The 14,805-nt window shown below is 57.3% G+C and overlaps 1 protein-coding gene across 4 annotated transcripts in view; it reads right to left on the reverse strand.

Annotated features, from left to right (window-relative positions):
* The window catches only part of DAPK2 (death associated protein kinase 2), a 121,703-nt gene that overhangs the window by 8,967 nt on the left and 97,931 nt on the right, over positions 1-14,805 (reverse strand). For 2 of the 4 annotated variants that reach the window (XM_008268909.4, XM_008268911.4), the window contains 5 exons: positions 12,703-12,751; positions 11,988-12,014; positions 8,373-8,525; positions 6,967-7,012; positions 3,446-5,691 (listed from right to left, as the gene is read on the reverse strand). In XM_008268909.4, the coding sequence (XP_008267131.2) occupies positions 5,083-5,691; positions 6,967-7,012; positions 8,373-8,525; positions 11,988-12,014; positions 12,703-12,751 (884 nt within the window). In that variant the 3' untranslated portion in view covers positions 3,446-5,082. Of the gene's footprint in view, positions 1-3,445; positions 5,692-6,966; positions 7,013-8,372; positions 8,526-11,987; positions 12,015-12,702; positions 12,752-14,805 lie in introns of those variants that run through there. The other 2 variants (XM_008268912.4, XR_007910155.2) reach the window with 2 other exon arrangements.

Genomic DNA, 14,805 nt, shown 5'->3' on the forward strand with positions numbered 1-14,805 from the left:
GGGGACCAGCCCCAGGGTCAGGGATGGGAGAAGGCACAATAGCTCACTTCCAGGGCCTATGTAAATGCTACCCGCTGCAGCAGACCCCCGAGGCGGAGCCCGTCTGGTTGCTGAGGGCTCACCAAGTGCCCGTGTTGTGCCTCAGCCTGCAAAGTCCTTCCTTCCCGGAAGGAATGCAGCTCAAACAACGTTCAGCAAAGTAGGGAGGGGACAGGGAGGTGGAGCTGGGTCTGCCTTCGCCTGAGCCTCCCTCTCTGCAGACACATGGTGCCCGCCTTCCAGCCTTGTGGGCCCTCGGTGACGCCAGCCAGGGAGTCTGGTCAATTCTGCCCAGGCTTCTGGGAATGCCTTCGGGGCCCTGGACAAAGGTCAGAGAAGGAGGCAAGAAGACAGAAAGCTGTGGTTGACATCCGGTTTTGTTCCTGCAGTTGCAAATGCTTTGGAAAGAGGCTGGTGGGCGTGCGAGGTCCACACCGACATTCACAGAGCAGCCGCAGCAGCTGCAGCCGACGTTCAGGCGGAGAATGGAATCCTGGCTTTTTAAGACACGGTTTTCTCTAAATGCCAGGCCTCCTGAAGACACTGCAAGCAGACTGCAGCTTTCCCAACCTTCGGCTGTGCCATCTCTCCTGCCTGATATTCCACGGAAAGCCGGGAGCACCCACATCTCTCTCCTGCCCTGTGCTGCTGTCACTCTACCTCTGTTTCTGATGGCTGGAGCCTGGGGCTGCTGCCCACCGGTCTTCCCAGCAAAGGCGCACCTGAGCCTCTGCTTCCTCCTAGGCGGGGAGGGAGAGCCGCAGAAGGGCCTAGAGCCCACGCGGTACCCCGTCCAGGCAGGAGGCAGGAATGCCCCTGGCCTGGCCTCACTTTTCTGAGTGAGGTCTCAGCATGGCCACTCTCTCTTTTATTCCTCGTCTCCAGGACCATCAGTGTACTGAGTGGCTTTTCATTCCCCTGGAAATCTTCCCAAAGCTCTCCCTCCTGCCCTGTTACAAAACCCAAGAGACTTGAGAGATGGACATAACAACCCAGGGCCACATGTAGACGGTGCGTGGATCCTGATTTGAGCAAACCACTGTCACGGGACCCCTTTGAGAAAGGTGGGGCATGTCTGGAGCTGGTATCCAGATGAGAGGGAGGAGTTATTGCTGGTTTTGTTGAGTGTGATAATAGCACAGTGGATAGATGAAAAAGAAAGCCCCATCAGAGATTTCTGCTGAAATAGTTAAAAATTAAATAATTCAGAAGTTTGCCTTAAAATACTCTAAGTGGGGGTAGGCGTTTGGCTCAGCGGATTAAATTCCTACTTGAGATGGCCACATCCCAAATCAGAGTACTTGGGTCCAGGTCCTGGCTCTGCTTCCAATCCAGCTTCCCGCTAATGCACACCCTGAGAGGCAGCAGGTGATGGCCCAAGTACTTGGGTCCCTGCTACCCGTGTGGGAGACCCAGATGGAGTGCCTAGGCTTCAGCCTGGCTCGTGTGGGGATTTGGGGAATGAGAACTGTCTGTCTCTCCCTCTCTTTCTAACTGCCTTTCAAATAAATAAAGTAAATCTTAAAAAAAAAGTTTAAAACTTCCCCTTTTTAAAGCCCATAAACTCTCTCCATTCCACCTTCAGTTAACAGTTCCAAATTCTTGACCCCAAGCTGGGCTTTTCCTGTTCTTTATAAGAACTGGCACACGGCCGGCGCCGTGGCTCAATAGGCTAATCCTCCGCCTTGCAGCGCCAGCACACCGGGTTCTAGTCCCGGTCGGGGTGCCGGATTCTGTCCTGGTTGCCCCTCTTCCAGGCCAGCTCTCTGCTGTGGCCTGGGAGTGCAGTGGAGGATGGCCCAGGTGCTTGGGCCCTGCACCCCATGGGAGACCAGGAAAAGCACCTGGCTCCTGGCTCCTGCCATCGGATCAGCGCGGTGCGCCGGCCGCGGCGGCCATTGGAGGGTGAACCAATGGTAAAGGAAGACCTTTCTCTCTGTCTCTCTCTCTCACTGTCCACTCTGCCTGTCTTAAAAAAAAAAATAACAAGAACTGGCGCGGGGCCGGGCAGGTGCCAGTGTTGGTGAGACTTCCCTGAGACAGCCCCTGCTCTCTACTGCCCCTCCTGCCCTGTCTCAGTCAGAGCTCATCTTGTTCCTGTTTTCTAGGTTGGGGACACTATGTTATCGCTCAACCACAGCCTGCCACCCTCCCATCTAGAGGGTCCCCAACTGCCCCAGACGTTGAGTCATAGTCAGTGTCTGTCTTATCCTTATCTGTCACCTCCCCCAGAGCCAGAGCACAATCTACGCTTGTTCAACTGAGCTGGCCCCTTCTATGGCTTGAATATGCCCTCTGCGGGGTCTCCTATCCAGCAGGCAAAGAAATCTTCTCAAGGGACCAAGAGTGCTGCAAAGGAGAAGAGGCACTGAGTTCCCCAGACATTCACAGAAGGGCGGCATGGCGGGGGGAGGGGGAGTGCTGGCTGGGCACACAGCCACCCGCCCTTGGGCAGGGATGGAGAGGGAAGGGACAGAGGGAGGCAGGATCCACCTTTAGTTAGGATCACCTGCAGGGGAGGGGGCTGTGGCTTCTCCTGCCATTATTTTCTGCTCCGTCCCTCCACTGCCAGCCCCCTGCATCTGTAGCAGCATCCTTCCCCAAGCCGTGCCACCACCCTTGCTGACACAGAGGTGGGCAATCTCACACTCTGATGGGCAGAGGCTACCTCCCGCCAAGGGCCACCGACGCTGCAGCCTCCTTGGGGATCCATTCTCATTCAGGGAGGTATCACCTCCCCCTTCTCCTCCCCGCCTCCCAGGAACCCTCTGGGTGTGAATCCAGAAACCGACCTTTAATTCACAGTCTGGCTAATGAGAAATCCCCAGGCTGTCCTCCCTCCGGGCGCCAGCACCTATCCACTCCCCTGGCCCCCAGCAGCCACCGCTGGCCCTGCCCTCGATGCCACTGCTGAGAGCCAGCGGTGGGCAGCAGGAGCGCAAGGCAAGCAGCTCCTCCGGCTGCATCCCGCCGGCTCCCAGGGCTCCCAGCAGCCTCAGCTTCCAGTGCCAAAGCAAAAAGGCGCTCCGTTTCACCAAGAGACACAGGACGCTCACAGACACTCTGAGTCTTCTGAAAGGCTTGGGGGGTTTCTCAATTCACTTCAGTTTGCCTCTGGAGGCCCTTAGTACAGAAAGAGTCTGCTTAGAAACACCTAGAGGGGAAGGCGTCACCAGGAACACAGGGTGGCATCACCCACAAGAGGACAACCAGACTTAGCAGAAACGGTTCTAACTCAGCCTAGGGTCTCGCCAGCCGAGCCCACCCTCCCTCCACCCCCAGAGGCTGTGAAGGGAGGGCGTTGAGGGGCTCTCCAGCCCCGGGTGGCTGAGTCCACACTTCTCACCGCACCGCTTCTCCTCCCCTCTTTCCAGTATCCCTACTTCAAAACATCGCCAACATTGCACCCTTTTATTGCATTTTTATTTTGAGCTGCACAAGAAAGTTGGCCCTGCACTGCTCAGTTGGCGGCTCCCCATCCTGGGCGGCAGGGGAGGAAGTGTTGACACAGTCAGGGGACCTCTCATATTTGCAGTGTGTACGCCAAGCAAGTTGACGACGTCCATGACAGCACAGGTGAGCCCTGGGAGCGATGGCAGACAGCTCACTGGCACCAGTTCTCTCAGGCAGAGCTTAGGAATGGGGCTGCTTCGCCGTCTTTCACTGGTTCCAAGATCCACATTCCCATTTCTCTGACATCAGGGGGCGCCTCCCAGTCCGTGGCGTTGTATCTTCACTGCCGGCCTCCGGCGGAGGCAGGTGCTCCGGGAAGGGCAGCCATCCGCGGCCACTGGCCTGACTGCTGGACCTCACATTCTCTGCATGAGGTTCGCTGGATCACAGATTGAGAAGCCGCACCTGCACAAGCACCAGTGGCCCGGCTTCCTTGGAAGAGCAGCAGAAGACGGCCCACGCGTGGGAGCCCCAGATGAAGCTTCTGGCTCCTGGCCCAACCCTGGCCACTGTGGCCATCTAGGGACTGCACCAGCAGGTGGCAGCTTTCTCTCTCTCACTCTGTTTTTTTTTTCTCTCTCTCTCTCTGTAATTCTGCCTTTCAAACAAATAAATCTTCTTTAACCCATCTTAGAGATGGGCATCCTGGGTTTCTTTTCTTTTTTTTTTTTTTAAGATTTATTTATTTATTGGAAAGGCAGAGTTACAGAGAGACACAGGCAGAGAGAGAGAGAGAATCTTCCATTTGCTGGTTCACTCCTCAAATGGCCACAATGGGTGGAGCTAGGCTGATCTGAAGCCAGAAGCCAGGAGCTTCCTCCGAGTCTCCCACATGGGTGCAGGGGCCCAAGCACTTGGGCCATCTTCTACTGCTTTCCCAGGCCATAGCAGAGAGCTGGATCAGAAGTGGAGCAGCCAGGACCCATATGGGATGCCAGAACTGCAAGCAGTGGCTTTACTCGCTATGCCACAGCGCCGGCATCATCCTTGGTTTCTGTTCATAGGATTCAACTAGCTGTGAAAGGTTCTAAGTCGTTAGAATCTTTCTAAGTTCTTCATCCATTACATAGAAATAATAATAATAATAATAATAACGGCACCACTCATCCCCTCGCCTCAGAGAATTCTTTTAAGGATCAGGCGAGGTCACAGGCCTAAGGGCTTGGGAAGAGAAAAGTCAGTGCACATGAAAGAGAATATTATTTTCTCTGTGCATTTCACACCCCTATTCTGCAGCAGCAAGTCGCCCTGCTGGCTTAGTTCATCAAATGTGGCCCAAGACCTCACTCAGATCCGCGGAGGGAGGCGGGAAGTGAGAAGTGAACAAATCCGTTATCTCACGTTAATTTTCCTCCCTCGGAGAAGGGGACCCTGGGGGGCTTTCCCAGCGTGGCTGCCTCTCCAGCACTCTCCGAGGAAACTGGGTGGGTGGGTGCAGGGTTGTGCGTCGTGAATCAGGAGCCAGCACCTCAGCAGTCCTGGGGTCCGTGGAGCAGGCGAGAGGCCCTGCAGCAGACACACAGCTCCGCAGGTGGGTGAGCACACACGTGTGCAAGCCATCAGGGGGCATTGCCGGCCGGATCCTGGGGCTCAGAGCTGCACGGCGCCCAGGACTTCCTCACTGCAGACTCTGCTGAGCAGCTCCGACAGAGATTCGCTCGTGTCCCCGCGGAACACGGAGCCCAGGCCATCTGTGCGCCCACCCTCCAGCTGGAAGCTGTTCACCACTTCCTGCATCCACTGTAGGTCCGCGGACAGCTCCCGCCTCAGGGCCCCGAACTGCTCCTGCACACGCTCCAGCTTGCGGGCCACGCCCCCGAGGCTGGCGCTGGTGGCCTGGAGGTCCTCTCGCAGGAGCTTCTTCAAGGACTCCACCTTGCGGAACTCGTACCTGAGCTGGGACAGGTCGTGCCGGGCGCTCTCATTCTCCTCTCGGTACCAAGCCTCCTTCTCGTTGTAGATGGAGATCAGCGTCTCCACGTCGTCCTGGAGTGTGTCGTGGGCCCCTGCCAGGGCGCGGCACCCCTCATCCACCCGTGCCATGTCCTCCACCACACGGGCAAAACGCTCGAAGTTGACATAGGTGTTGTTGGGGGGCATGCTTGAGTGGCATTTGAGGGTGTACTCCCGCAGGCGCTTGGTCTTCAGCTGGGGGGGCTCCGTCTCCCGCTGTTCGGGGGCGCTGGCTTCTCCTCCCGACTGGTGAGTGTTCAGACAGAAGAAGCAGAGCGTTAATCTGGTGCGTGCCCTGAAGGGCTGGCTGGTGGAGGCACGGGCGGAAGGCACACACGCAGCCTCTTTGCCATTCGCTGCATGCGCCAGGCCATGGGGAGAACCAGGGTGCATGGAGCACCCCCATAGACCACGAGGAAGGTTCGAGGAGCGTGGGGACACGGCCTGCATGCTCGCTGCCAGGAGGAGGGGCCCGTGGCCATTAGAGAGGGTCTCCACACGCTTAGCGTTTAAGGGGTGCTCGCGCAGAAAAGCAGCTACAGCTGGGACTCTACAGGCATCCACTCGAGGACCGGAACACACAAGGCCATGGCTGACAGAGGGCACGGGAGGCATCTGGCTCACGTCAGGGCTCCTCAGGCCCTGGCAGCACTGAAAGCACTGAGCAAGGCGCAGCGCGAGCCAAGCTCGCATTCCAAGCCCACCCGCACTGCAGGCCCTTGGTTTTCCCCGTCCTTCAACGAGCACATGAAGCTGACCTTCTCCTGGGCCACGGCGGCCTCCCTGTCTCCATCGCCCGCAGGCCTCTCCCCCTCCCCATCCGCAGGCTCGGATCACCCTCCTGGCTTTCTGATCTAACCATCACGATAAGCAGGAAGTCCGGCACGTGTCTGGGTGTGGGTAGCTGGGCGGTCAGCAGAACCGGGGCCAGGATCCTGGCTGCTGAGTGCCACCCTCCGACGTGCACGACCCCCCGAAGAAACAACAACTGGAAGCTCAATTACAGGGCGAATGGGGCAGGTTCACCTGTCTGCCCCCACCCCCTGATGTGGGACAGAGATGTCTCCATGGCCACAAAGCCTCGTCCCGAGGCCTGCTGGCGCCTTGTGTGTCAGCTCAGATGTCACTCAGAACCCCAGAAGTCAGAAAGAAAGAGTCCTGGCTTCAGAGCTGTCTTTTCCTTAACTGCCACTGACCTCTCTACCACTAGGGAGTCCTGGCTTTGCCTTGAAATGAGCCGGTGACAAGCTCTGCACCACGATGGCCCCAGAGGAAAGGGCTGGGTGTGAGCGCAGTTTCTGAGCATTTCAGTTCCCAAGTTATCCGATCCCGGAAGCGGGCACTGAGAGTTGTGGGAACCCCACTGAACGAGCTCAGGCCCTCTGGGGGTCCCAGACGAGCTTTGGTCTGTGCCCGGGGCCCGTGTTCCAAGCAAAGGCCTCTCTGCATGCGGCCGCCCCAGCCAGCCCTGGCGACAGAACAGAGGTCTCTGCTCGCTTGGACTCACTGCTGCGTCCTTACCGTGATCCAGGGGTGAGAGAGAGCCTCTTGGATGGTGAGCCGCTTCCTACAGTGAGGACGAGAAGACAGCGGTGACCCACGAGGGCAGAGCTGCGAGCAACCATCTCCACACTGCTCTCTGTTTGCCCACTGCTGTCAAACCAGGATGGACGGAGGTGGGTTGCCACCCTCAAGAGGGTGACCTTCCCACTTACACCTTCCCTTCAGCCCCAAAGCTGAAAGACCTAAAGCTGGGGCTGGGGCTGTGGCAGAGCCCATCAAGCCTCCGCCTTTGATGCCGGCACCCCCTATGGGTGCTGGTTGGAGTCCCGGCTGCTCCAGTTCCCTCCAGCTCCCTGCTAATGTGCCTGGGAAAGCAGCAGAAAGATGTCCCAAATGCTTGGGCCCCTGCACCCGTGTGAGAGACCCGGGAGAAGCTCCTGGACCCTGGATTCAGATTGGCCAAGCTCTGGCCATTGTGGTCATTTGGGGAGTGAACCAGCAGAAGGAATACCTCTCTCTCTCTCTTTCTCTCTCTCTCTCTCTCTCTCTCTCTCCTCTCCCCATCTTTCTCTGTAACTCTGCCTTCAAATAAATAAGGTAAATCTTAAAAGAAAAAAAAAAAAAAAAGAAAGCAAGCCCTAAAGCCACACTATACAAGAGCTATGGATGTTCTACTGTTTCCAGAATGCTCCAAAAGTCAGCTCCCCATTGTTAACCCCTGGTCTCTGTTTTTCTGTTTGCCTTCCAGATCCCTCCCCTGCCCGTGGCTGCTCTGTCACCAGGCAGGATGACCCCTGTCCCCACTCCCAGTGCTGCCTTTGGGAAGTCAGGGACTCTGCTCTGCCAAGGACCTAGGCTGGCTGCCCCTTTGCAGTCTGTGGGACCAGGCAGACACGGCCTTCCGGTGTGTGGCCCTTTTCCCCATCCCATCCGGGCCCTACTCTGCGTGCCCAACCCCCTGTGACTCCGCCCACCTCCTTCTTTGCCTCCAAGGCCATGGGGCGGCCCCACGGGGGGCTGAGGCAAGGGTAGGATTTGCTGGTCTCCTCCACATTCCCTGCACTGATGGCTTGGAGCTGCCTCCCCAGCTGTCAGCATCAAGTGGCTTCGAAACTCTGCCACTTCATCTTTTCCAACCCAGGTGCTTTGGGGCAGGCTGCCCGAGGCCATGAGCCCGAAAGAAACCCAGGCTGACTTACACATACACACACACACACACACACACACACACACACGGTGATTTGCATCCCAGGAGAACACAGCAGAAAGACTTGAGCACACGGATGAATGTCCAGTCTCAGCTGGTCCACCCGTCTCCGCACCTGCCCCATGTACACCCCAACAGTGCAGATGACAGGTGTGGCAAAGAGAGGCGACAGGAAAAGGGCAGTGCCTGAGACCAGGGCCTTTCTCTGTTCTCTTACCGGGTCTCTTTAACCAGAAGCTTCCGAATGAAGTCCTTGGCCAGCTCGCTGGTCTGGCTGAAGAACTCCTCGTCGAAGTCGTAACTCACTGCTGTGATGTTGGACAGCGTCTCCTGCTTCGTGTCACCCAGGAAAGGGGATGCTCCGCTTAGGCTGCAAACAGAGAGGGAACCCCATGACTGCGGGAACAGGGTGGAACGCGAGGGAGGGGGCGGGGAGTCCTGGCCTGCCCTGCCCTGCCCTGCTGTGTGTTGGGGGGAGCTGGTAAGCTGGGGAGGCTTCCAGGCAAATAGCCTGCTCGCCCTGGGCGTCCACCCAGCAGCCTTTCCAACCAAGCCCAATTCAGAGCATTTTTATGGAGCTCCTCCTAAGAACCTGAGAGAGAAAAACTGTGTCTTCAGAGCCTGTGTAGTGGTGCAGCAGGTTAAACTGCTTGCGACACCAGCTTCTCATATAGGAACATTGCTTTGAGTCCTGGCTGCTCCACTTCTGATCCAGCTTCCCGCTATTGTGCCAGGGAAAGCAGCAGAAGGTGGTGCAAGTGCTTGGGCCCCTGCACTCACATGGGAGACTGGATGGAGCTCCTGGCTCCTGGCTTCCGCCTGACCCACACCTAGCTGTTGCAAGGCATTTGGGGAGCGAACCAGCAGACAGAAGATTGATCTCTCTCCTCTTTCAAATAAAAGAGATTTATTTATTTATTTGAAAGGCAGAGCCACGGAGAAAGAGAGGGAGAGACAAAGAGAGAGGACGTCCATCTGTTGGTTCACTCCCCAGATGGTCACAATGGCCAGGGCTGGGTCAGGCCAAAGCCAGGAGCCAGGAGCTTCATCCAGGTCTCCCACATGGGTGCAGGGACCCAAGCACTCGGGCCATCCTCCGCTGCTTTCCCAGGCACATTTGCAGGGAGCTGGATCAGAAGAGGAGCAGCTGAGACTTGAACTAATACCCATATGGGATGGCAGTGTGGCAAGTGGTGACTTAACCTTCATATGCCAGCCCTGAATAAGTCTTTAAAAAAGAAAAGCCGTGATGTCAAGGGACATGGAGACACGGCTCTTCACAGTGTCCGGGAGAACACAGCAGGAAGCCAGACAAAGGCCCAGGGCGCACAGTGCAGGGAGCTGGGGCCACTTCCCGGGAGAGCGGGCATTCGCACCGCTGGGGACCTCCGGAAGGGAGAGGTTGCCAGCAGCGAGAGGAGTGGAAACGGCTTCCAGGCTGAGCAGCGACTGAGCCAAGCTGGAGAGGCGTGCAAACAGACGGGCCACAGCACTGCAGGTCTGTCACGCACATGTCACACAGATAGCGACCCCCGAATCCACGGTCTCCTGCCTGGCACACAGCTGCTCCCGGGCTGCCTCTCCCCGTCGGGCCACTGTCCCAGGACTCGCTGTCCCAGGACTCACTGTCCCAGGCACCCTTCTCTGCACTCCCTGCCTTCATATGTGATACCAAAAACGTACCCAAGCCAGAAGCACACACATCACCTGGGATTCCTGCTCTTTTTTTCCTGGCCACATCTAACTGCCCAAAAGTCTTATCGGTTCCATTTAACAAATATCACTTGCAGGTTATCCCCAACCCTGCTGCCATGTTCTGAGCATGGTGGCAGCAAGGTACACCAGCAAAATATATATATATATATATATATATATATATAGTTATTTCAATCCTGGGTTTGAATCCCAGTTCTACCACTCTCAGCTGTGTGACCCTGGGTAAGTTACTCAGCCTCTCTGAGCTGCAGTTTCTCCATCTATAAAACAGACAAAGAAAGCCCTCACCACACTTAGGAATCATGAAGAACAAACACATATAAAATAATGCTTCGTGAAAGGGCTGTGGAATTCAGGGCCATTGTCATTGTCACGGTTATACTAGGAAGGACCTCCTGTGTCCCTGCAGTTTCACAGGATCTCATCTAAACCCCTGAGCCAGGCCTCGGGAGTTGGCCCCTACCACACACTCAGGACGTTTCAGCCACGCGGAACGTGCTCTGTGTTGCTTTCCTCAGCCAACACAGCACCTGCCCTCCACCCACCTGCAGGAAAACTCATTTCAGCCCTTGCAGCCCAGTGCCATTCTCCGTCTCCCCCTCCTCTCATGCAACCATCAGCAGCCCCAGCAAACCACTGGCTCCTCATCTGTATCTCGCGGAGGTGGGGACATGGCTTGTGAGGGTTTGATGGCTTAAGTGCTAGACACTGGACCTTCAAATTCATGGTTTGATGGGATCTGGGGGTGGGGCCTCTGGGAGATAAGTAGCATTAGATGAGGCCGTGGAGGCTTTGTAAGGCGAGGGAGACAGACCCGAGCTAGCACGCTTGCTCAGTCTCATCCTATGATGCTGCAGTAGGCGCTGGCTGGAGACCGAGCATCTGCCGGCGCCATGCCCTTGGTTGCCGCGGGGCGTCTCCCCCAGCCAGGGAGCCCCTGGCCGGCAGGGTGCCCACCAGGGAGCAGGCCCTCAGGAAAGCTGTGCTGAGTTCAAAGGAGCCACCAGAAGACCGTGTGCCCCGTGCACACTGGGAGTCGTAGGAAGGTTGACAGGGAGACCAGAGTTCCGAAAACAGCGAGGTTCCAAGAGCCAGCGTCCGAGCACTCAGGCTCTGACCTGGAGTTGCACAGTCATCAGTTCCCGGCCCTCTCTTCGCTTGCAGCCGATTCAGCACGGGTTTTTAAAAGGCACTCAAGCCACTCCCCAGGCCTGGCAATTCTGACTTTAGAGATCCTGGTGAGTAGTGGACGCTCCATGGTGCCGCCAGGGCTGAGCACCTCGGCTGCACCTCCGGGGCGTCCACCACGCCTCACCGGCACCCAGGCCAAGTGCCGCTGCCAGGGGCAGGGCCAGTTTATGGGGATGAGATGCGAACGGTCCCTTAGCTGTCCAGGGCTGCCGCAGCCCAGCTCCCCTGACTGCAAGCAGACTCCTGCCCCAGGGAGCCATGGGAACAAGGCGGGGAGCACAGTGGGGAGGCGGGGCAGGGACTCCCACTAATCCACCAAGCAGGTGCCAGGGCCAGGGCTAGGAAACTCCCCCGCATGGTCCCTGCAGGGAAGTCCATGATTCCTGTTTTTCTGGTGGCAAAACAAGTCCAGAGGTTAAGAATGCGTCCAAGGCCACAGAGACAGAACGGGACGGCCGGCCTCACTCCAGCCTCGCTGTCACCCAACCCACAGGGGACCGGAGCAGGAAATCTCTGCTTACACGCTGAATACTGCAGGGACAGGAGAGGAGGGGAGAGGGTGTGAGAGGAAGGACAAAGCGTCTGGGAAAGGAAAGGCGGGATCCAGAGGGCTACCCGAGGCTCCTGCATGAGAACCTGCACCACCTGATAATGGCAGGTGAACCCAGCCTGGGGAGGCTGGGCAGGGGCTCCTGGTGTGGACGCCGGGGGCTGCTCTCAGGGCTCCTGCTCCACCTCAACTCCAGGGTCAGGAGTGTGATACACAGCTCAGTGAGCCTGGCCTCCGGCTTGCTGTGTGGACTGGACATATCCAGCTCGGGGCAGGTGTGCAGCACGCACAAGTCTGTCTGTCTATCTCACTCTCACTTCTCCCGCCTCCCACAGAGCTAAGCTGGGGCGTGCTCTTGGTGTCAGGGATACTCACAGGATGTAGGTGATGACGCCAATGCTCCTGCAAAACAGAGAGCAGTCAAGTCAGGGCCATCGGCGCCCCCCACCCCTATCCCAGGCCGGCCAGGGACGCCCCACGGGGCCTCAGGGGTAGAGGCCATGGGCCTCCTCTGTGGCAGTCCCGGGATGTCGTTTGGAGCCCCACACCCTTCTCGATCCCACCCTCAGCAGCAGCCTGGGATGCATTTGGAGTCCAAGGACCCAAGTTCAAAGTCAGACTAAGCCCCTCTCCTCCTCATTTGAGGACAATGACAACCACCTCGCACCTGGTGATGGCGGTGCTCAGCCAGCTATAAGGGGCAGGGACCGACTGCTGCGGCATCCCCAGGCCACACAGTGCCCAGTGAACACAAGGCTGCCAGTGAGCCTTGGCGGGCTGACGGAGCGAGCCATCGTCACTGCTTCCTGAGGCTGTGGCAGGCCCAGGGGTGAGCCTGCGCCCCGGCCCCTCCTCTCGCCTTGCTCCTCACTGCTGCCCGGGCTCCTGCCCAGCCACGGCCTAACCGGCTTCAGCTCCAGGCCTCACTGTCTCCAGCTGCCCGGGCTCCAGGCCCCGCATGCTTGAAGCAGGCAGAGGCTCTGAACGGTGCATGTGGGGAAGGGGCACCCACGGGCAAGGGGCTGTCACGTGGAACAGGGTCCGGGGCCCTGTGCCCACTCCAGGATCCCTAAGCGTGCGGTCAGCTCACCACATGTCGGCTTCCAGGCCCAGGGGCTCATAGTTCACAATCTCTGGAGCTGAAACAAAAGTCACAAGAGAGAGTCCACAAGGGCGCGGAAGGGACAGGAGACGGCTGGGGGAAATGTGAGGGGTTTGGTGGCAAACGTGTCCCGGGCTGAGTCCCCAGCAGCCGGCCGAGACCATGCAGACCTAAGAATTCTGCAGCAAGGGCTTCCCATAGCCTGAACATTTGCCGCCCCGCCCACCAGGTTGAACCCCAGTTCCTGATACGATCGTATCACAGGGTGCAGCCTGGAAAAGGGGGTTAGGTCATGAGGGTAGAACCCTAGGAATGGGCTTTTCCTTTTTTTTAAAGATTTATTTATTTATTTGAAAGGCAGAGTTATGGGGGGGGGTGGTAGAGAGATCTTCCATCCACTGGTTCACTCCCCAAATGTTCACAACGGCTGGGGCTAGGCCAGGCCTAAGCCAGGAGCCAGGAGTTTCACCAGGGTCTCCCAGGTAGGTGGCAGGGGCCCAAGCAATCAGTCCATCCTCCACTGCTTTCCCAGGAGCCTTAGCATGGAGCTGGATCAGAAGTGGAACAGCTGGGACTTGAACCAGCACCCATACGGGATGTCAGCATTGCAGGCTGTGGCTTAACCCATTTTACCACAACTCTGGCTCCCACAGAAGGGAATTTCTTATAAGAGAGGTCCAAGGAAGCTCATTTACCCCATTGCCATGTGAGGACTCAGGAAGAAGTTACCAGCTCTGCATGAAGCAGAGTGTAGGCCCTCACCAGACCCCAGTCATCTGCTGGCACCTTGACCTTGGACGTTCCAGCCTTCAGAACTGTGAACCACAAAGTCCTGTTGTCTAGGATCTTGATAGAGCTGCCTGACAGAGCCAGCACGGGGTTGCCTGTGGTCCTGGTGGAGACTTTTCATGCCAGGCCCTGGCAGAGAAGAGGGAGAGGCCCCCTGGCACACCCAAGAGAGGAAGAGGAGGGTACAGGAAGGAGCAATGGGGCCCTTATGAGGAGGGCTGCTTGATGGCCCTGGGGTGGAATCCAGCAGAGAGAGAAGCAAAGCTGGCAGAGAGGGAATCCACAGAGAGGCTGCCTCCCACCGGAGGGGAGGGAGATGGTGCTGGGGCCACTGAGATGATGACAGTGAGGTGTCCAGGGGCAGCAGGGGAAGGTGGCCCCAGGAGCGGGGGCCAGAGCCGTCATCGGCAAACAGGTGGAAAGAGGAGCTGAGCCAAGGGTGTGGTGACCAGGGCGTGAGCTGGGCCAAACCGGGCCAGAGACCAGAGGAGCCCTGCAGAGGGAGTGCTGAAATTTGCATGCACTCCAGTGCCCAGGGTCCAGACACAGAAGGGTGGAGACCCAGGTACGGATGACTCTGGACACACCTGGTGAGCTATCAGAGCTGAGAGAGAGGAGGAGGGATGCAGCCTGTCCACCCACTAGTGGGAAGTGGAGAGTGAGAGAGCCTATGTTTATTTTTCTAGAACAATATTGAAACCATCGCATCTGGGACAGGCGTTTGGCCTGGTGGTTAAGACACCCACATCCCACATTGGAATCCTGGGCTCTGTTTCCAATCCAGTTTCCGGCTAACACAGGGAGGCAGCAGGTGATGGCTTAAGTGCTTGGGTCCTTGCCACCCGTGTTGGAAACCTAAGGTTGGGTTCTTGGCTCCTGGCTTCAGCCTGGCCCAGTCATTGGGGGCATTTGTGGGGGGAACAGTGGAAAGATACTCTCTATCTGTCTCTCAAATAAATTTTAAAAATAGTTCGTAGAAAATGCATTATGAAAAACCTATGCATGCATTTCAAAAATGTTGGCACCAAAATAAAGTTAGCTTTTGATTCCATTTTTCCACAGACTTTTTTCTTTTTTAAGCACATTTAAAAAAATTATTTTGGGGGAAGAGGGAGAGAGAGAGAGCAAGAGCTCGCATCCATTGATTCATTCCCAATTGGTCACAGTAGCCAGGGCTGGGCCAGGCCAAAGCCAGGAGCCAGGAGCTTCATGTGGGTCTCCTGCGTGGGTGACAGGGGCCCAGGACTTGAGCCACCACCAGTTCTGTCTTCCCCTTTGGTCAGACTGTGGTGAGACGTGTCA

Source organism: Oryctolagus cuniculus, chromosome 12 (genome assembly GCF_964237555.1).
Source record: "Oryctolagus cuniculus chromosome 12, mOryCun1.1, whole genome shotgun sequence".
Classification (NCBI taxonomy): Eukaryota; Metazoa; Chordata; class Mammalia; order Lagomorpha; family Leporidae; genus Oryctolagus; species Oryctolagus cuniculus.